General features: G+C 39.7%; 1 protein-coding gene and 1 long non-coding RNA gene across 2 annotated transcripts in view; one reads left to right on the forward strand and one right to left on the reverse strand.

Moving 5' to 3' along the window:
• Positions 1 to 1,338: 1,338 nt before the first annotated feature.
• Positions 1,339 to 22,325, reverse strand: part of LOC133551417 (spectrin beta chain, non-erythrocytic 4-like) — a 102,594-nt gene continuing 81,607 nt past the window's right edge. Inside the window, exons 10-19 of the mRNA XM_061898090.1 lie at positions 19,049 to 19,290; positions 18,058 to 18,196; positions 17,887 to 17,971; positions 14,761 to 14,972; positions 12,539 to 13,890; positions 10,940 to 11,000; positions 10,582 to 10,850; positions 6,035 to 6,205; positions 5,864 to 5,906; positions 1,339 to 2,059 (exon numbers count right to left, since the gene is read on the reverse strand). Coding sequence (XP_061754074.1) covers positions 1,763 to 2,059; positions 5,864 to 5,906; positions 6,035 to 6,205; positions 10,582 to 10,850; positions 10,940 to 11,000; positions 12,539 to 13,890; positions 14,761 to 14,972; positions 17,887 to 17,971; positions 18,058 to 18,196; positions 19,049 to 19,290 — 2,871 coding nt within the window. The 3' untranslated portion in view covers positions 1,339 to 1,762. The remainder of the gene's footprint in view (positions 2,060 to 5,863; positions 5,907 to 6,034; positions 6,206 to 10,581; positions 10,851 to 10,939; positions 11,001 to 12,538; positions 13,891 to 14,760; positions 14,973 to 17,886; positions 17,972 to 18,057; positions 18,197 to 19,048; positions 19,291 to 22,325) is intronic.
• LOC133551419 (uncharacterized) lies at positions 8,441 to 17,479 on the forward strand. The gene is made up of 2 exons (XR_009806493.1): positions 8,441 to 12,686; positions 12,766 to 17,479. It is a non-coding gene; the product is annotated as an uncharacterized LOC133551419 (long non-coding RNA).

The raw sequence follows: 22,325 nt of genomic DNA on the forward strand, positions 1-22,325 counted from the left end.
AAACAAAAAAAAAAGTAAAAAAAAAAAAAAGGCGATTGCATTGGGACAGATTCAGATGTTTTTAGAGACATTTACTAGGATAATTCTGGGAAATCCCTTATCTTTCTATTGTTTTGCCAGTGTTTTAGTGAGATTAAATAGTACCTGATAGTTGGAGGGGTGTGTCCACGGGTGTCTTGAGGCCAGTTACTGAGGGAAGTCACGGCAGATACAAGGACGGCGCAAACTCCACAGATCTCTGGTAAGAGGCGGCTTCTAACACAATTTTCTCACCGAAACCTGCCGGTTGACAAGTGGTCGGGATCCATGTTCGCTTGACCGCTCTGATCCATCGTAAAGTTTCACCTCCGGGAATTTTAAACAAGGAATCACCGTGTGTTTGTGTGGCTAAAGCTTCCCAACTCCATCTTTCTACTTTGACTTCTCCATTATTAATTGAACAAATTGCAAAAGATTCAGCAACACAGATGTCCAGAATACTGTTTAATTGCGGGATGAAAAGAGACGACTTTTAGCCGCAAATAGTGCTGCGCTAATATTTCCTGACAGTCCGTGACGTCACGCGCACGCGTCATCATTCCGCGACGTTTTCAACAAGACACTCCGCAGGAAATTTTAAATTCCAATTTAGTAAATTAAAAAGGTCGTATTGGCATGTGTTGCAATGTTAATATTTCATCATTGATATATAAACTATCAGACTGCGTAGTCGGTAGTAATGGGTTTCAGTAGGCCTTTAAACTTCAATACCATTAATCGTTACATCCCCTATCTTAACCATTAACTGTGTCATGCGTTTAACTTAATGAAATATTGTGGCCACTTGGTGTGACCAAAGAAAAAAATGTATCTCCCCACTTCAATTTAAAGACACCATAGGCCATTCTAGACCGTTAATAATAAATAGTTTTGTGCTTTTCCTATTTACCATTGTTCCCTTTTTGATTTATTTCATTTGATCAAGCTTTTTTAACATACAACACAATAATACAACTATGTATGAATACTGCATGCATATATAATATTGGATCAATATCTGTATTGGCCAATACTCTAGGGCATCCCTAATCGGCTGTATTTTCTTAATGGGTCAGGACTAATTTGCGTCCTGTCCCTAATATGGGGGCGAGAATGTTTGCTGGTGGAAACGCAAACCACAAAAATGACAAAGATTACACACAAAAAAGTATCCATGTTTGGTGGAAAAGGGGCTAAAAATCTATAATTTCCATGTGGTGGGATTCCAAGTTTTAAATTTTTTTTTTTTTTTTTTTTTTTTGACGTTTCTAAGGTGCAAGACTGGGTAAGCTCATGTGCGTGGGAAATCATATCAAATAATTCAGGTTCACATTTGCAACTACTTTGTGTTTCGTTTGCTTTCATCTCTCACTATTAGAGAGAAGAACATAAAAAAGTATATTGCTTCAAAAGATTTTTTTTTTTTTTTTCAGTCATTATTGTGAACTTCCTTAGACAGACAGACATGGCATCAGTCATTTTAACATACGGAAAGATGGATCCAAGAGAATAGAGACCACAGCCTCCATCGTTGCCTCCACTTACCAGCAGGTGGCGCAATGCAAGCACTGCTGCGCTGCCACAGGTGAAGGAGAGGAGAGACGAGTTAGTCACAGTTCGAATAGTCTCGTCCGTGGACTGTTGCCTCGGTGTGCCTCAACTCTTGGACTGAGGCTCTGCAAACATGCTCCTCATTCATACAACCACGTACAGCAATTGTCAGTAAAACTCAACCCCAAAATCTTCATTTGCTCCTCCCAGATGTGCTGGAGCCACCCGCCCCGCCCTCCAACTTGTCAGCGATTTCTGACGTGTCTAACTTGTCGGAGCCATCCCCTTTCTCTGACCTCTCCTTTTCAGACCTCTCTTCGCCGACCATCTCCGATCTTTCCGACCTGGCGTCCGCGTCCCCCTCGGACTTTTCTTTCCTCTCCGAGCAGTCGCCGTCCATGGCGGAGGTGACGGGCTTATCCCACACGACCATGGCCTCGTGCTCAGCTATGCAGGTAGTGATGCTGGAAGTCCAAGCCTTCAGATCCTCCTACACAGAGCAGCAAGACCCGGTAATGACGCACTACACGTATGGTTTTACTGGACAGTCTATCACTTTCAAAGTATGGTTTATTGTAACAGAGACAATTTTTATTTAGTTTTTTTAAGCAAAAATAGCATTAAATCCAGGTTATGAATGCATTTGTATTTTAACTCAATAAAAATGTGGCTTACTACTGTACAATCTAACATTGAGGTCCAAACATCTCATGCCTTGTCTACATTAAGCCGGATAACTCTTTAAACGAATAATTATTTAGCCCAAGCCCCCGTTTCAGCCACACTAAACCATTGTTTAAGGCAGTGGACCCCAACCTTTTTGTATCCACGGACCGGTCAACGCTTAATAATTTGTCCCGCGGCCCGGGTGGGGTCGGGGGAGGGGTGTCCTTTTATTTTCTTATTTTTTTTTCTTTGTCATGAAAAAGGGACGTTTCTGTCATGAAAAAGGGAGGTTTTTGTGGTTGGTGCACAAATTGTAAGTGTATATTGTGTTTATTATGTTGATTTAATAAAAAAATAAAAAAATAAAAAAAAATCATTTTTATTTTGTTTAATAAATATTAATAAAAAATTCTTCTGCGGCCCAGTACCAATCGGGCCACGGCCCGGTACCACTGGTTTAAGGTTCCCCTCCTTGGATAATTTTTTACACGGGTAAGTGCGCTGTGTATTTCCTGAATTTCCGGCTCTTAGTTTTGTATGGACTCATCGATTGTTTACAAACTGAATTCGGAGAGAAAGTGACGCCAGAAAGACCATAACAGACGCTTGTGGGAATCACACATGAATACCTTAAAAGAAGAAAACGTGCGATTGCAGCTATTTCGGATACACCACATCTCAGATGGCAACATGGCAATGTTGAGCAACAGTTTTGGATAAGGCCTGGAAGAACGGCAGCCTGGTGGGACATGTTTGTCAACGAGCGTATGGTGTCAGAGGAACGGCAAGACAATTTTGGAATGTCCAGGCCAGATGTGATTATATTCAGCAAAAACGTTGTCCATTTGTCGAAGGAGAGACAACGAGAATGCGGGCTCCCCTGGACGAGGGAAAGACTACGGAAAACAGTGAATGCATTTGGACTGGCAAAGCAGACTATCAGTTATTGTCCACGATGTATGTCGAGCTATTACTCAACATCCGGTTTTGTACGCCATAACTATTGTGAAGCCATAAAGTGGTTGCGGCCGTCAAGTACGAGCGCCAATTTCAGCCTACAAACACAGTGTCCTGACCACATATCGAGATCCCTAGATTGAGTGTTGTAAAATGTTATTTATCACTTGCCCACATCCTTTAAAGATAGGATTCATGTATGATGGCTCAGGTGTGATTCACTACAATAGTCTAACAGCTTTTGATGGTGAGGCAAGCAAGGTTTACTGTCAAAAGAAGACTACATTGAAACCATAGGGTAAGAATACACTTCCAGGTCAGAGGTAACTTACTGGATAACCTTAGCCAGCTTACCGTAGAAGGGGCCTCAGAAACATTCCAAAACAAAGTTTACACTTCCATGTTTGCCAGTAGGGAAGCTGTTGTTGGACTCAAATTCACCATTTTGGGTCAGTTACTGTGCTCCAAACTACTTTGACATCATTAAACATTTCCTCCCTTTGAATTCTGGGCTGCTCCCTCACCTTTCTCACAAGCATCCTTACACTCCAGAGCGAGAATTGTTACCTTGTATTTCTTCCATTTATGACTTGTTACGTGTGGTCTCTTTCTCACCAAGCTTCTTTCTGATTGTCTTATTCCAGTCTTGTGTAGGTTTACAATAGTGACCTTTGACAGTTCTTAACAGAGAGGTTTGATGGGAAGTTTTTGTGACAGGTCTCTTTTATCCACATGAGTTGAGATGAAGAGCTGCGGTGGCCCGATCCAAGATTGATATCAGCAAAAAATCGGATTCTATGGCTTGCATCTAAATATCTCCCATACAAACAGTCCTGCAGCGTGTTTACTTGTGCAAAGTTGGACAGCCAGATAAAATCTAAATGTCCTCCAAAGAGCACACACGGTTGTTCTTTTTCTTGGATTTTAGTCAAGTAATTTACAAAAAGTAAACATGGTAGGTAATAAGATACTAGGAGCAAGCAGCTACACAACAGCTAAGCACATAAAAACACACAAGCTAGACTTACATAGTAAGTGTCTTTAGTTGAATAATATTGCTGTCTGAAACAGCACATTTTTCCATACAAACAGTATCAAACAATTGCAGTTGCATACAACTTACGGATACAAAGTCCAGCACAGAAGAGTTTTAGAAAGTATTCAGTAACAAACGTGTCTGCATCGTCTTTTAGTAAAGGTTAAACCGTTTTTATCTTTTAACCTTTTTGAACAAGTCGTGCATGCTTTTATTTCAAGTCGCCTGGACTACTGCAATGCACTTTATGCTGGCATTAGCCAAAAAGCTCTCTCCCGGTTGCAGTTAGTCCAGAACGCGGCAGCACGACTTTTAACAGGGGTCAGGAAACGCCAGCATATAACCCCAATTCTTGAGAGTTTGCACTGGCTCCCTGTTCATTTTAGAATTGATTTTAAAACATTGCTGTTTGTTTTTAAATCTTTACATGGACTGGCACCTCAATATATCTCGGACCTCATCCAAATTTACATTCCTGCGCGCGCTCTGAGGTCCGAGAGCCAGCTCCAGCTCGTGGTGCCCAAGACCAGACTTAAGACCAGGGGAGACAGGGCCTTCTCTGTGGTCGGCCCTAAGCTCTGGAACACTCTGCCGCTCCATGTTCAAACTGCTTCCACAGTGGAGTGTTTTAAGTCTCGTCTTAAGACCCACTTTTATTCTTTGGCTTTTAACACTACGTGAGTTGTGTGGCCCTCTGTCCTCTGTTGTCCTCTGTGTTTTTTGTACACTTTGATTTTTATTTTACTGTTTTAATTGATTTTACCTTTTAAAATAGTTTTTAATCATATTTGTTTTTATATTGTTTTTATTGGTTTTATTTTTATTCATTTTTTGTTTTATTCAGTCATTGGTGGAGCATAATATTGTTTTTAACATGGCGGTGCAGCACTTTGGAAACTTTATTGTTGTTTAAATGTGCTATATAAATAAAGTGGACTGGATTGATTGGATTGCATTATTCAACGTACTGCACCATGAGCTGTCCTTAATAAATTGGTATGGCCACAAGGTGTCACCACAAAAAAAACCTAATTGCCACTCCACTTCAACTTAAAGACAGCATAAGTCCATTCAAGACGGTTAATAATTGTTCTCCGTTTGACTAATTTCACTTGATCAAGCCTTTTCAACATTCCCCACCACAAAATAATAAAAGTCTCTATGATTCTTGCTGATACCGTATCAGATCAATATCGATTCCAGGCTAGACTCTAGGACACCCCAATTAAGGAGTATTTTCTTAAAGGGACAGGACAAATTTCTGTGCTTCATAAACAAATAATGGGGTCCTAATGCTTGCTGGTTCTCAAACTAAAACTAATGAATGACTTTTATTTGATTTTATCTCCGGGATTTTTTAAAATAAGATCCTGTCTCATTCTGTTACAATAAACAATCCATGCAAGTTATAGACTGTTTATAGCTTTGTAAATAGTTAACTCAACCAAATCAGCATGGGTGGGGATATTAATTTTCCAAGTTACTGGAAATGTTGGCGGAAAATAATTAATATTGAACAAAATACTAAAAACAAATATTAAATATAATAATATATTATAATAATATATATATATTTTTTTATTTTGTAATGTTTGCACAACTCCACTTTGACACTAATTCATAAAATGTTCTTACCTCGTCTTTTGCATGAAATACAAAGTTATTTCCATCGTTGACTCTGTTCAACAGAAAATAAGTAGTGCTTAGTTTCTCATGCAAGAACAATCTTAGAACTAATTCATTTTTCACTCATTTACCACACACTGTAATAATAGGCTAGTGAAGGCAAAATCATACAGATCTTACTGAAGAACGAAGACGTTCTTCTTCTTCTTGTACCCCAAAGACGCATCAAATGAACATTCGGAAAGGTCAACAGAAGGTTCTCCGTTGTATGTTGTGTTGTGGTTTCTGGCGTCCTTATAGAAGGTCAGCTTGCCCTCTTTCAGCACACAATAGACATTCACCCAGGATTTGCTAGAAAGGGAATAATGAAACAGGTTAGAAGTACAGCTGAAACAATTCCTCGAGTAATTCGATTACAAAATATATTCCGGGAATTTTCGCTGCCTCAAGGCATAGTTAAGTTGTATTTTTTTACGGCATTTTGCCTCGTTTAGTAGTCAAAATTCACGTTTCGCACAGACTGTTTAGGTATTGCACGGCATGTTTACGTCACAAATCATACGCCCCTGCACTGCACGACGCCGCTCCTTTAAATACGCTTGAGTTTAGTAAACATTTTCGCTGACATAACTGGTTATGGCAGACGCCGCAGAAAGCTATGGACAAGAGCCATAGCAAAGCGATAAAAGTTGTCTAAGGTGTGGGAACACTTAACACTAAAATCAAAGGAAAACGCAGTCGTATGCAAAGATAGCTAATTGGCGCTCGCATACTATCCATCCATCCATTTTTTACCGCTTATTCCCTTTGGGGTTGCGGGGGTTGCTGGTGCCTACCTCAGCTATAATCGGGCGAAGGCAGTGTACACCCTGGACAAGTCGCCACCTCATCGCAGGGCGCGCTCGCATACCACAATAGCACAAGTTTTGATGCTGCAGCACCTGTCAAGAAAGTATCTGATGGAGGAACGTCCAGAGGTGAGGTAAGTCATTTATTATCAAATCTAAACGCAAAAGTTGTGTTCTGATAACCAGGATATGTTCTTTCACTCCCGCAAAGTCATCAAATGACGCCAAAAGGTGTTGAAAACGAACAACGCTATCTGAGCTGTCGTTTTCAATTAGCCTTTTATTAGTAACCAAGCGAAAGTAGTCGTGCAAAGTTATTCGGGTTATTGAAGTCATGCACTCACATGCTACTTGGATAGCTTGCACTTGCACCCACTATAGTCTCTACAGCAGGGGTCACCAACCTTTTTGAAACCAAGAGCTATTTCTTGGGTACTGATTAATGCGCAGGGCTACAAGTTTGATACACACTTAAATAAATTGCCAGAAATAGCCAATTTGCTCAATTTACCTTTAATAAACAAATCTATACATATATTAAAAAAATGGGTGTTTCTGTCTGTCATTCCGTCGTACATTTTTTTTCCTTTTACGGAAGGATTTTTTGTAGAGAATAAATGATGGAAAAAAAAAACACCTAATTGAACGGTTTAAAAGAGGAGAAAACACGAAAAAAATGAAAATTAAATTTTGAAACATAGTTTATCTTCAAATTTGACTCTTTAAAATTCAAAATTCAACTGAAAAAAAATGAAGAGAAAAACTAGCTGATTCGAATCTTTTTGAAAAAATAAACATTTATGGAACATCATTAGTAATTTTTCTTAAATAATATTTTTAGAATTTTGATTACATGTTTTAAAGACGTTAAAATCCACTTTTGAAATAAGATTTAAATTCGATTCTACAGATTTTCTAGATTTGCCAGAATAATTGTTTTGAATTTTAATCATAATAAGTTTGAAGAAATATTTCACAAATATTTTTCGTCGAAAAAACAGAAGCTAAAATGAAGAATTAAATTAAAATGTATTTATTATTCTTTACAATAAAACAAAATACTTGAACATTGATTTACATTGTCTGGAAAAAAGAGGAAGGAATTTAAAAGGTAAAAAGGTATGTGTGTTAAAAAATCCTAAAATCATTTTTAAGGTTGTATTTTTTCTCTAAGATTGTCTTTTTGACATTTATAAGAAGCAAAGTAAAACAAAAATAAATTATTTATTTAAACAAGTGAAGACCAAGTCTTTAAAATATTTTCTTGGATTTTCAAATTCTAATTTGAGTTTTGTCTCTCTTAGAATTAAAAATTTCGAGCAAAGCGAGACGAGCTTGCTAGTAATGAAATAAGATAAAAAATAAAATAGAGGCAGCTCACTGGTAAGTGCTGCTATTGGAGCTATTTTTAGAACAGGCCAGCGGGCTACTCATCTGGTCCTTATGGGCTACCTGGTGCCCGCGGGCAATGTGTTGGTGAGCCCTGCTCTATTTCATAGGCGCTGATCTAAATTTCTGCCAGTGGGTGTTCGGATGGGCAGTAAACCTCACGCTACTTTTCTGAGCATGCGCGGTTTTTGCTTCTTGGTGATTCACCACTGGTTGAACATTTCAAATGCAGTATTAAAGGTACTACCTAATCCACTTTTTATGTTTGGTATAATGAAAACTATCCTTATTGTTTTATTTTTGATACTATAATTATAGTTTTGTTTTAACTTTCTCAGGGAATATTAATTTTGAACTAATTATATATATATATGTGTTTTCTTCACAAACATGTTATGATGGCAAAATGAACATTGATTACTATTTTGCATGCAAAGAATGCAATGAACTGTATTGCATTCTTAAAATTTTAAACTGTTGTCGTCATTATTAAGTAGTTTGTCTTTTTGTATTGCTTATGTATTGTTGGCAGGTTGAAAACAGCTCAGCGGATTTATGTGGAGAAGCCACAATTTAAACAGTACCGTATAATAATCATCAAAAACGCACGAGAGACAAGAACTTTGTTTATGCGGTCACACCACAAAGCACATAGGGCTGTGAGTGCACCTGTTTTTATTAGCACAAACACAAATTGGCACAATCAATCATGGATGCATTTCAACTGTGCGTGTCAGCCTTCAATAATGAAAACAAAAGTATAGGAAACAAAAGACAATTAGGCCAAACGCAATAATTGAGGGCACATCTTAACATGTATAATTACATTTTAATTTAACAAAAATATTGCTCCTGGCCCAGCTGCACCATATAATAATATAAATCAATTTAATGAAGTCAAAATACAAATAAGGCAACAAGAGAAGTATCCAACACTTCTCTTTTGTAAACTAAATTTGTACAGCCGAAATTGGCTGTACAGCAACAATATGATTTGTCTGAGAAGCTGGACAGGACAGATAAATGATAAATGTTTAATGGTTTATACTTGTATAGCGCTTTTCTACCTTCAAGGTACTCAAAGCGCTTTGACACTACTTTCACATTTACCCATTCACACACACATTCACACACTGATAAAGGGAGCTGCCATGCAAGGCGCTAGCCAGCACCCATCAGGAGTAAGGGTGAAGTGTCTTGCTAAAGGACACAATGGACGTGACGAGGTTGGTATACGGTGTGGATTGAACCAGGGACCCTCGGGTTGCACACGGACAAACAAACAAAAAATAAAAAAAAAATAAAAATAAAGCAAAAAAATTATTTATTTGATAACTTGATTAATGGATTGGGATATTTGAAAGAATACTCGATTACTAAAATATTCGATAGCTGAAGCTGGAGTTAGAAGTCAAAATGTGTCCTAAATTAGCTTTTTCGGGTTGCAGAGGATACAGCATTTATTCGCCAATGCAAGGAATGTTTCACCAAGGAAAAACAACTCAATGTTGGTAAATATATGCTAAGATATTCGAAACAAAATAGCCACAGTTTTATGTTATAGGTTTCAAAGCAGATAGTTATTAATAGTACATAGGGATGTAATGTTATCAAAATCTCACAGTATGATATTATCATGGTATTAAGGTCATGATACTTTGTGGTATATGTCCAAAAAATGTTTAGGATAACATACTTACTGTAAATGAACACAAAAAAAATGCTAAAATGTTTGGAATCATATGAGTTTATACCAAAAAGTTATATTTTAGTTTCATCTGACCACATGACATTTTCCCAATCCTGTGCTGTATCATCCATGTATCCATTTTGGTTTAAACTCAACTCGTCGTGTTTGGAGGAAGACGAATACTGAGTTGCACCCCAAGAACACCATATCTACTGTGAAGCATTGGGGTGGAAACATCATGCTTTGGGGCTGTTTTTCTGCTAAGGGGACAGGACGGTTGATCCGTGTTAAGGAAAGAATAAAAGGGGTCGTGTTTCGTGAGATTTTCAGGCAAAACCTCCTTCCATCAGTGAGAGCTTTGAATGGTTGACCAAATACTTATTTTCCACCACAATTTACAAATAAATTCTTTAAAATTCCTACAATGTGAATTCCTAGATTTGTATTTTCTCATTCTGTCTCTCACAGTTGAAGTGTACCTATGATGAAAATTACAGACCTCTGTCATCATTTTAAGTGGGAGAACTTGCACAATCGGTGGCTGACTAAATACTTTTTGCCCCACTGTAACTTAGTGCAAGTTGCAAACAGCCCCTTATAGTACAATTACCTTTTTTCTGGCACTCTTTTCTGTGGATGTGACGCCCCCAGCAGGGAGTGCAAGATAACATATTGGTTTAGGCACCCCTGTTCTAATTCCTAAAACGTTTGCCCTTATGGAGAATGTAAACTAAGCCTGACAGTTCCTTACTCAGCACGCCAACGTGTATAAGAAATGTGTGTATTAAGGTCTGCTGTACCTGGTGGGGCTCCTCTGTGGAGCTTCAAGATCAGAGTTTGTAGCCTTTTTGCGGTACAGGAAGCCTTCGTTGTGTGCAGTGTGTGAAGGTGGCTGAGGTGTCGTTGGGGCACCGGTAGCAGGAGCTGAGCGAGAGCGACGATTTTCCTCGGGCTCCTTCGGACGGGGCCTCCTGCGTGGTTTGGGTCGGTCTCGGGCACGAGGGCGTCCATCAAAACGAGTCACCGGTGCAGAGAGGCTGCTTGGGGGCCGATAGGGCTCTCCTCTGGCCTGACGGAGCGAGTTTTAGAAAATGTGACTTAAAGGCATGATGAAAGTTGCAAATAATTTACTCCAGGTCACTGTGGTAGACAACATACATGTGCTGCTTCTCTCTCCTGGGCTTGTTCCACGATCTCCGCCATAGTAGATCTCTTATCCCTGCAGTGACAGAGGGCATGAGTCATCTATATGAACTGGTTCTTCATTTTCCTTCATTATATACAATTGATTGATCAAAACAAAGTAAATACTAGACAATGACTAAACAAAAGTAAAAACTACTGTCCACTACTACTGATCCTCGACTCTCTGTTCCTATACACTCCAACCGGCCGAGACAGACAACAAAACTTAGGTATTGTTCAAAACTTCTCCTCGAGAGGGAGTTTTTCCATGACTCAGTCACCAAATATATAGAGCAGTGGTTCTCAAATGGGGGTACGCGTACCCCTGAGGGTACTTGAAGGTATGCCAAGGGGTACGAGAGATTTTTTTTTAAATATTCTAAAAATAGCAACAATTCAAAAATCCTTTATAAATATATTTATTGAATAATCCTTCAACAAAATATAAATGTAAATTCATAAACTGTGAAAAGAAATACAACAATGCAATATTCAGTGTTGACAGCTAGATTTTTTGTGGACATGTTCCATAAATATTGATGTTAAAGATTTCTTTTTTTGTGAAGAAATGTTTAGAATTAAGTTGATGAATCCAGATGGATCTCTATTACAATCCCCAAAGAGGGCACTTTAAGTTGATGATTACTTCTATGTGTAGAAATCTTTATTTATAATTGAATCACTTGTTTATTTTTGAACACGTTTTTAGTTATTTTGATATCTTTTTTTTCCAAATAGTTCAAGAAAGACCATTACAAATGAACAATATTTTGCACTGTTATACAATTTAATAAATCAGAAACTGATGACATAGTGCTGTATTTTACTTCTTTATCTCTGGTTTTCAACCAAAAATGCTTTGCTCTAATTAGGGGGTACTTGAATTAAAAACATGTTCACAGGGGGTACATCACTGAAAAAAGGTTGAGAACCACTGTTGTAGAGGACCAACAAACTTGAGCAGGCTCTGTGGAAAATCATGGCCAAGTCTTTGGGGGACATTAGTGGGATTGGGCAATATACTGTCCATACCCCATTAAGGGATTGCTATGATCAACACGCACCATGCATCGGGACGACGTTGCTCAGATGGTAGAGCGGCTGTGTTAGCAACTTGAGGGTTCCAAGTTCGATTCCAGCTTCCGCCATTGGGCAAGACACTTCAACCCCCTTTCTACCAATGCCGCTCACATTGGTGAATACATGAATATGAATGTTTCGTTGTGGTCGGAAGGGTCGTAGGTGCAAATTGGCTGCCACGCTTCTGAGAGTCTAACCTAAGCTACAAATTTAGCTTACCACCATAACTGATTGAATTATTGATGGGTTCTCAGTTCTCTGTGAAGTGCTTTGAGTATCTAGAAAAAGCGGCATATAAATCTGATCCGTTATTATTGGTGGTGTTGTTATTGTGTTTAAAAAACAACATGGGCAAAAATAAACACAATTTACGGCAAATTGTTTCTTCATTAAGTAACAAAGCCTACTACTGGCTTGGCATGCATCAATACACTAAAAGCATTTTGAACCTATCCAGTGTTTAGCTGTACTATGTTAGACATGTTCACCTACCCTGATCGTTTGTCTGAGCCCTCTTTAACAGAGCCCTCCAGGTCACTCGAGTCCTGTCGTTGAAGTCTCTGCTTGCCATTCCCCTCTTGCTCACTGGATGACTGTCTCTCCAGGCGTCTTCGGTAGCGTTCCTGACGCACAATCAGCGGTAGCTCGTTTAGCCTGGCTTGGATCTCCTGTTCACTGGAGGTCTGTCGACCCAATTTGTACTCCCTCTCTCGTCGCAGGTGGTCCATCTGAGGGTCCGAGCGGCTGCCACGGGGATCCCTCTGGAGACGGCTGTGGAGGAGCTCCAGTCCCGACTCCGGCCCCATCATGTCTGCCTTCGGGATATCGCCATACTGCTCCCGCTGTACTCGACTGGCTTCTAAGAGTGGATTTACAGCCTTGTGGATGTGATTGATCCTGGGTTGCATGAAGTCAGCTTTCAAGTGTTGCCATGCATAGGCCATTTTTGGGTCCATGATGCCACCACTTGGTGCTAGGAAACCAGAACTGCCTAGACTTCCACTGCTATAATGGTTTTGTGCAAGATAGCCTGAGCTACCCATTCCTCCAGTGCTTTGATAATTCTGCGCTAAGAATCCAGAACTCCCTAAATTAGGCTGTGAGGCAAGATATCCTGAACTCCCTAAATTGGGCTGCTGTCCCAAGTATCCAGAACTCCCTATGTTTTGTGGTTGTGTTAAAAAGCCCGAACTTCCCATATTTTGTGGATGTGTCAAGTAAGCTGAACTTCCCACATTTTGCTGCATCAAATAGGCAGAACTTCCCACATTCTGCTGAGGAAGAAACCCAGGAGTTCCCATCCCTCCACTACCTTGCTCCTGAGTCAGATTACCTGAACTTCCTAACCTGCTAGTCCCTGGATGGCTTTGCATTGAGTAGCCAGAACCACCCACACAGCCAGCAGACAGTCCAAAGTACCCAGAGCTCTCAGCACTGTCAGTTATTTGATTGTTTATCCCAAGGTAATTTGATGTGTCCGAGCCTCCACCATGGCACGGCAACGCTGAAAAAGCAGAGTCACTTCCACCCCCAATGGCCTGGTGGTTCATCCCAAAATATGAGGAGCTTGCTAACTTTCCACTACACTGTCGCTCCAGGCTGTGATGGCCTGATCCATTTATGATCGGGTTGTAGCTGGAAAGCGTTGAGGACACTCTCTGGGTCACATTGGTGGCACCCAGTTCCACACTGGTCTGCAAGGGTGTGGACTCTATTTGGGCCTGTACCGTCTGCCTCATGAACATTAAACTTGTTGAAGGACTGGATGGAGTCAGACATGATATTGGGAACATCCTTCGACTGGAGAGCGGGGTCTTTTTGTCTTCCTCTTTTTTCTTCTCAGCCTGGAAAAATACATTTGAAACAATCAGAAGCAAAAAAAAAAAAAACATTCAAGAGAACACAGAACAAAAGCAAGCAAGATATGCTTGATGCAATGCAATTACAGTGGTAGATCAACTTACGAGATATTTGAAATACGAGCTGTCTCTCGACTTATTGTTATGGTTTAAGTTGTGAGCATGATTTTAGTTTTGAGTATGTTGCCTGCCCCTGCCATTCAGTTCAAATAAAAAAAATACCAATATGATCCACCCCACCACTAGCTAGCACAGCAAATGCCTGGACAAACCCCGCAAGATCCGAGCCATAACAAAAGGTCTTAAAAGCAAACAGCGAACTGAAGAAACTAACGCAATTACTGTGCAGCCAACCTGCGACGGAGCAATGCAGTGAGCATCTACTGAAACACAGCCATCCCCAATAGGCGGGCATCCCCTAACGAGAATATGGAGAAGCTACTGTTATTGTTCGCAATTTTAAAGAGACATCCCAGAAAGTCTGTTCTCAAGCACGGATTAAATTGAGTCCAATTCATTTCAATCGGCGGGACTGACTTAAGTTACAAGTTTTTTGAGATACGAGCTCGTTCCTTGAACCAATTGAACTGGTAAGTTAAGGCACCATTGTATTGGGTATGATTTCTCAATGCAATCAGTTTTGTTGACGGATGAACATGAACAACAAACAGGGTGCAATGGATAAAACAATCATGAATCATGAGACAGCTTTCAAGCCTATAATGATGCAAAGAGCTGGTATAGGCCCATGCCTGCTAAACAACACCAACATCCTAAGATCACTTTTTTTCCCACGGCAGCATGAAAATGCCACTCCAGAAAACTCATTAAACATTTAGCTACAGTCAAGCTTACTGCAGAAAGCTGACGGAGAGAGCTGAAGCGTTCTTTCCAGGTTACAGCAGCCTTGCGGAAGGCTTCATGGCGAAGGATGAGCTGCTCAACCTCATCGGTTTTGGCCTGGGCTTCTCCTCCCTCTGGCTGCTTGGAGGTGATCAGAGGCTCCTTGCCTTTCAGCCAGGCTTCTGCCTTCACGGTCTCCTGGGCAAACTGGAACCTCTCCCGTCCTTAATAATACAAGAGACCAATAGATGGTTTACACATGATGCATCCAAGCATGGCTCTACAACTTCATTGTAGACGTTTGTCTTTGAAAACAAAAAGGTTATTTTTTTAACAGTAGATGTGTCTCAATTCGACGGCTGCATCCTTTGCAGTGCGCATTTGTGGGGTTCTGACGTCATGGCGGAGCGCGAAAGCTGTGCCAGTTCAAAAAAGTTCCAAGTGTCCTTCCAATCCGGCCGACAAATGTGTCCTTTTCTCGCTTTAGCAGAAAGGTTGCATCCGTGTGCACTTTGTGTCCTTTCATATCCCGAAATCCTTTGTTTGCTTAACTCTAAAAAATATTTTCAACATGGCGATGGTAATAAGAGCAACTTTAAAATGAAGCTGAGGTGTTTGTAGTGATGTGCATTTGTGTTATAGTACGAGACCTCTGCTATCGTAATGTTGAGCGAACTCCATGCTCTGCCTCTCTCTTTACTCCAAGGGAGATCCAGATATCCGGCTATTGCAGACAGCTTGGTGCCCAGAGCTTTTATTCAACGTTCGGAAGTAAAGCCTTACATCTTTTTAATTTACTTTTTCAGACCGCAAGAAGTTGACTTATTTATGTTGTATAAATGCGTGGCCGAAATAATGAAGTATTGTAAATGTCTCCATCAATGTACCAATATTAGTTATTGCTGTTTTTTGTGTACATTTGTATGTTATTTAAAAAACTTTAGTTCAATTCACGATAATTGTGTTCTTGTCCAGCTACTCAGGCAAATCATATTGTTCACGTAGATGCCCATATTTGCTGTACCAACTTACTTTACAAAAAATAAGTATGGGATACTTCTCTTGTTGCTTCAATTGTATTTGACTTTATTAAATGGATTTATATTCATGTTTGGCACAGCCGAACCGGAGCACGAGGGGATAGAAAGAGACTAAAAGACACAGGGGGACAATTTCGGGACAAGAAGGGGATAAGACAGAGAGACAACAACATCAACAACAGAACAGCTTCAGCAAATACGATATGTACAGATATGATAGGAAAAGTTATAGCAAAGACGCAGTTAGTGTAAATAAATATTAATAACACATAAATGACAATGAACATTATTGCAATACAAATAGAGCAATAAAAATACCAACAAAAATTGCACTATTGATAACGAATAATAACAATAATTGCCTCTATCAGCAACAATATACTGATAAAATGTCTACCAGAAGTGTGTGGGTTCCCTCCAGGTACTCCGGCTTCCTCCCACTTCCAAAGACATGCACCTGGGGATAAGTTGATTGGCAACACTAAATTGGCCCTAGTGTGTGAATGTGAGTGTGAATGTTGTCTGTCTATCTGTGTTGGCCCTACGATGAGGTGGCGACTTGTCCAGGGTGTACTCCGCCTTCTGCCCGATTGTAGATAAGATAGACTCCAGCGCCCCCCGTGACCGCGATGGGAATAAGCAGTAGAAAATGGATGGATGGAACTTGAATTACAAAAGAAAGCAGATAAATGGAGGGAAAGAAAGAGAAGCAAACTGTATTAACCTTGTAGATTGTTATATTATTAATAGGTTAAGCTTTGTCAGTGTGTCGTGTTTTACCCAGTTAGTCCTAGGGGAACAACGTTAATATGTTTGATAAAACATGACTATATGCAGGGTTTGTATGCATATGTTTGTATATGTACAGTATGTGTATATGTATGTTTGTACAGTAAATGTGCGTGTGGATGTATATACTGGTACTAGTAAAGTACCGCGATATTAATGAACCATAAACAGTATTATACCTCCTCTAAAAAGTACCGGTTCCCTCTTTCTTTTCTTTTTTATTAACGGGCATAGTGGCGCACCATTGTCACGTCGTGACATTGCTGGTTTTATGAGCAGAGGAGCATGTTTTGCAGCACAAAATTACAGAACACTTACACGCAGATACAGTGTGTATATAGAAAAGGAGAATGGGCGCATTTTATCTTAAAAAAAACCCATCAATCAATCAAAGTGTATTTATATAGCCCTGAATCACAAGTGTCTCAAAGGGCTGCACAAATCACAACGACATCCTCGGTACAGAGCCCACATAAGGGCAAGGAAAAACTCATACCCAGTGGGACGTCGGTGACAGTGACAATGATGACTATGAGAAACCTTGGAGCGGACAGCATATGTGGGCAGCCCCCCCCTACACTACCTCAGGGCCAGCGGCAGGCCATAGACAGAGGACAAGGCACAGGAGAAGCAGGGGACAGCCAGCCCCAAAGCCGACGAGACACCACACCCCACGCAGGCAGAAAGATAGGACGCCTTGCCACGAGGAGCCCAATTTAGATCTTTTGTTTAGCTTTTCTGATTTTGTTTGTTTTTGTTGCTGTGTAGAATAATCAAAGAGGACTTGAACAACAACAGAGTAAAAAGAAATGACACAAAACACATATATACCAGTTTGGATGATCATTTAAAAACAAAGTACTTTTATAACCCAAATAAATTAATAAACTCATGTACTGAAACTGCAGTTGTTGTGATTCTTTTCCTCTGCCTTTGTTGCAAATATTTATATGATAATAATAATAATAATATTATACTATCCCAATATTTACTGTTACTGGCTATAATGCAAGCAATTTGACACGATTAGAAATGTACACCAGTTGTGAATCACATATTAAAGTAAGAGCTCAACGGCAGCGGTGACGGTAGATCGTAGCCACTTTGTCTGAAAGAAGGTAAATGACCAAGGGAACACAAAAAATTATTCGACCTTGTTATCTTAATCTTGTCATTATTAGACTGTCCCAATTCGTATCTCTCCAGCCGCTGCTGGAGGACTCTCGCCAGGACCCACATGGGCTGGGTCCTTGGAAGGAAGCAGCCCCCGAATTGAGACACAGTTAGTGTGTTCAATCAAACTACTCACTGCGTTGTAACTTCTCCTGGTGTTTGTCCCATTTTTCAACCAGGTCCTTTTGTTTGGCCAAAAGACTGTCCAATTTATCGCTAATCTGCAGCCATGACCCACCCCAAAAAACAATTACATAATTTAAGATTGATTCATGTTTTTAAAAATTGTGTCGATCTTTCGCCAGACCTCCTCTGTTGCAGGGTTCCCAGCAGCTATTAGGATTTTGCCGAGATCTGCACACTGCTGAATGGTCTTGCTGCGGCCATCTATTTTGACTTTCAGCTCGTGGTGTTGCTTATTCATGACCTCCAGAGCAGTCAGATCTCTGAAAAAGATACATAGTGAGTTTCACTTTACACAAATCATTACAAACACAATCTAAATCTGAAATGTATGGACAAACATATCAGGGCCCCTGGAATTTAATGGGTTTCTACCAGAGTATATAGTCTGAGAAATATTGCATATTTGATAGGAGTGTCCCGTTACAACATTTTCACTTTCGATACAATGCTGATGGAGTATCGGCAGACACCGATATTGCTCCAATACGATATCAGCACGTTGAATGACGCGTACACATTTGTTACTGGATACTATCCAATATACTTCTACATCTGTAAGTAATAATGAAGCTTTTCAGTTGTTCAGCAAATATTTATTTGAGTATCTTAAAGAACTGTGGTAGTAAAGCTTTAGACCTGAGGTTTCCATTTTTACAATTTTTTTTTGCTGTTGTTTTCTTGTTTAAATGTACTTTTAGAATGTGCCACGGCCTAAAAAAAGAGTTTACCAGAAAGCACTTTGGACACGCCTGGATTAGCTAAAACTAATAATTGAATAGAAGATGTCTTTGTACATGTCACTTCACTTAAGTCAAGGCGACAAAGCAGTTGAACTTCAGCTTGTGAAATAATCCAAATTTCTACCCAACGACCTGGTATTGGTGATAACTATGTTTATGTTTACTCGTCACATCTGGCTAAAACAGCAACAACTGTAATATTGTGACCACCCTCAGTATACACACAAATGCACAAACACACACACAAAAGACTTAAAAAGGGAAGTCCAGTTGGCGATTTTTTTGTGGATTACCACAACCTGGATGAATGAGAATCTACAAAGACCATCCAAATCTGTTCACAACCCTGTTACAGGAGGGCAGATGTCTTACCTGGGCTCGTCCCATCTGATCTGGCCCATAATGCCTTCCATCCACATGAGGTTTTCACGCACCACTGAGAAGAACTGCACTTTGTCTGTGACTGAGGTGACCTGGACACGACTGGCCTCACAGGAACTCAGCAGTTCCTTCCAGGCTTCCATCACTTCGTGTTCTTTCAGCATAATTGCTTCGGCTTTCTCACCAGCATAAATAGTACGCAGCTGCGCAGCATTCTCCTGTAGCTGTCGAACCTGCACCGACACAGAATTGAATTGTGTTCACAATCATGGCTAAATGCGTATCAATTAGTAGCAACTCATTTGGAGCTAAAGCTATTACAAAGTTTGACCATCAATATAAACCTAAGTAGTATAATACACCACTCAGTAAGGGGGCTAGCGGGAGATTGAGAGGTGGGTAGCAGGGGCTGGGAGGCATCTAGAGGTCAGTAGGCAGGGTAAATACTACCCTCCCAGAAAGGGGGTCAAGAAGAGATGACATCACACTCAGTGGGCGGTGCCTAATCCAGAAGTTGGTATACGTCAACATCTGGCCGCCAATTTTGTTAGAAGTTTTTATCAAAAGAACCACCGTTTTGTTTTGTTGTCTGGAAATATGTCACAATAATTTATAATTTTCACGCCCGGAAGTTGGTAAACACCACTCACAAGAACTCAGTCTAAAAGTTCACTGCACCCAACACCTTCCCATGAATCAAAATGATGTTGAGATAGACTCTTGTTTAAACAAAAGTAAACAAGAGTCTTGGACCAGATGATGTTGTTGGGCGACTATTTAAATTCTGTGCAGAAGAAATGAGCTCAGTTTTTACATCTATTTTTAACCATTGTTAAGAAACGCAGTGAGTCCCCAAAGTCTGGAAAGATGCTATAAATGTCCCAGTCCCTAAATTCAGTCCTCCTTACATTTTAAATGATTACAGACGTATAGCCCTGACCTCTCTGCCAATGAAAACCCTTTAAAGGCTGGTACAATCAGAACAAATCAGAAAAAAATATTGAACATGCTCTTGATCCACTGCAGTTTGCTTCCAGGCCGAAAAGAGGAGTGGAGGACATCACATTCACTCTGCTTTATTTGATTTTAAAACACCTGGAGGGAAATGGGTGTCATGCCAGTCTTTTATTTCAATGACTTTTCATCAGCTTTTAATAAGATTCAACCCCACATTTTAATTAATTGTCTTTTAGAACATTTTAACCTTCCATATTTTTTGGACTATAAGTCGCAGTTTTTTTTCATAGTTTGGCCGGGGGTGTGACATATACTCCGGAGCCACTTATGTGTGAAATTATTAACACATTACCCTAAAATATCAAATAATATTATTTTATCTCATTCGCGGAAGAGACGAAGAAAATGTCAGCAATCGTCACACACACGTCAATCAATAAGAATTTGGCGGGGAAGGGACATGGCAGAAGTGCATTGTGGGTCATGGAATGCTAACTTCTAGATGCTTTATGCTACTGCCGTAGCTATTAAAAATGGATAATTTCAGCATTGGCGGTAACTTATAAAACTAAACTGAGAAGGGCTGAACAAAAATTGGACCGAAAAGGAAATCATGTACTGCAGATTACAAGCTGGACGTAGTGAAATATGCAGCAGAAAACGACAAGAGGAAGCAGTGCATACCTTTGGAGTTGGCAGAGTTGTTTGGAAGCGACATCGAGGAAGAAGATTTCATGGGATTTATCGATTAGGAGTGACAGATTGCTTGGTAAACGTATAGCATGTTCTATATGTTATAGTTATTTGAATGATTCTTACCATAATATGTTACGTTAACATACCAGGCACCTTCTCCGTTGGTTATTTATGCGTCATATAACGTACACTTATTCAGCCTGTTGTTCACTATTCTTTATTTATTTTAAATTGCCTTTCAAATGTCTATTCTTGGTGTTGGATTTTATCAAATAAATTTCCCCCAAAAATGTGACTTATACTCCAGTGCGATGTATATGTTTTTTTCCTTCTTTACTATGCATGTTCGGCCGGTGCGACGTATACTCCGGAGCGATTTATAATCCGAAAAATGCGGTAAATAATAAGTTTGTGGGCTGGATTTTAGACTTTTCAACAAACAAAACACAAGGAGTCAGAGTCGACTGGCTCCCCCCAAGGATGTGTACCCTCGCCAATGCTTCTTATTCTCTACACAAATGTGTCAGATCACTTTTAAAAATCCTACTATTGTAAAGTATGCAGATGACACAGGAATTGTCAGTCTCCTTTAGGGAAATGAGAACACACATATTGTTGATGATTATGTCAAGTGATGTGATGCTTTATATCTACAAGTGAACAGTCTTAAAACACAATATATGATTATTGATTTTAGAAGGCAGGCAGGAATTAAGTATGAGGGAACCATTATTAAAGGACAATCTGTTAACCTTATTGCAATCCTATAAATATCTTTGGACCATTATTGACAATACTTTGAATTTTAAGGTTAACTGTGACGCAGCATGCAAAAGCAGTCAGGAGCAGCGTATTCACTGGAAATTGTCATTTCTTGATGTTGACAAAACCATAACGATTTTGAATTTTTATTGAATGGGTTTTATCTTTTTGTCTGGTGTTATAGTTTGGAGAGCTGCCTCTGATGAACAGAAACCAGTTAAGCCAAATAATCAAGTGGTCAAGTCGACTTATGAGTGAGCCTCTGCAGAGTTTGGAGTCTCTGTACACCAGGCAGGTACAGCGGCTTGCCAACTCAATTAGACTAGAAATCTTGCACCCTCTTTATGGTGAGTTCTAGCTATTCCCGTCTGGTCGGAGGCTTAGGGTCTAAGATGCAGAACATCTCGGTATAAGAACAGCTTTGTTCCAGCCGGAGCAATTCTTTCAAACAAATTATAGCTTAATTGCACATACTTATTTATTTTTTATCTATTTTTAAATTCATGGTAGTTTTTATCTTTACTGTCTTTTATTAACTTTTACCTTGCGTCTTTTTATTGTTCATGTGACTTTTTCTTTATTGTTTTCCTGGTCCTGTTTCAAGGCAGCCTATTGAGTGCTTTGTTGTGATCTGTTTCATGTCAAAACCTTTGTTTGTTTTAAATATAAAGGCATATTCCATTTTCCTGTATTTTACACTACAAAACAAATCTGCTTTGAGTACAAATAAAGTGACCTCTCTACCTGTCCGGTAACCATTTTGATTTGTAGTGTTTAAGGGATCCACCATTTTGTTTGTAGTTCCTGTATCTGAAATACATCTTGGGGTGATTTATAATGCTTAATCCACCCT

The sequence above is a fragment of the Nerophis ophidion genome, linkage group LG04 (assembly GCF_033978795.1).
Source record: "Nerophis ophidion isolate RoL-2023_Sa linkage group LG04, RoL_Noph_v1.0, whole genome shotgun sequence".
Lineage (NCBI taxonomy): Eukaryota > Metazoa > Chordata > Actinopteri > Syngnathiformes > Syngnathidae > Nerophis > Nerophis ophidion.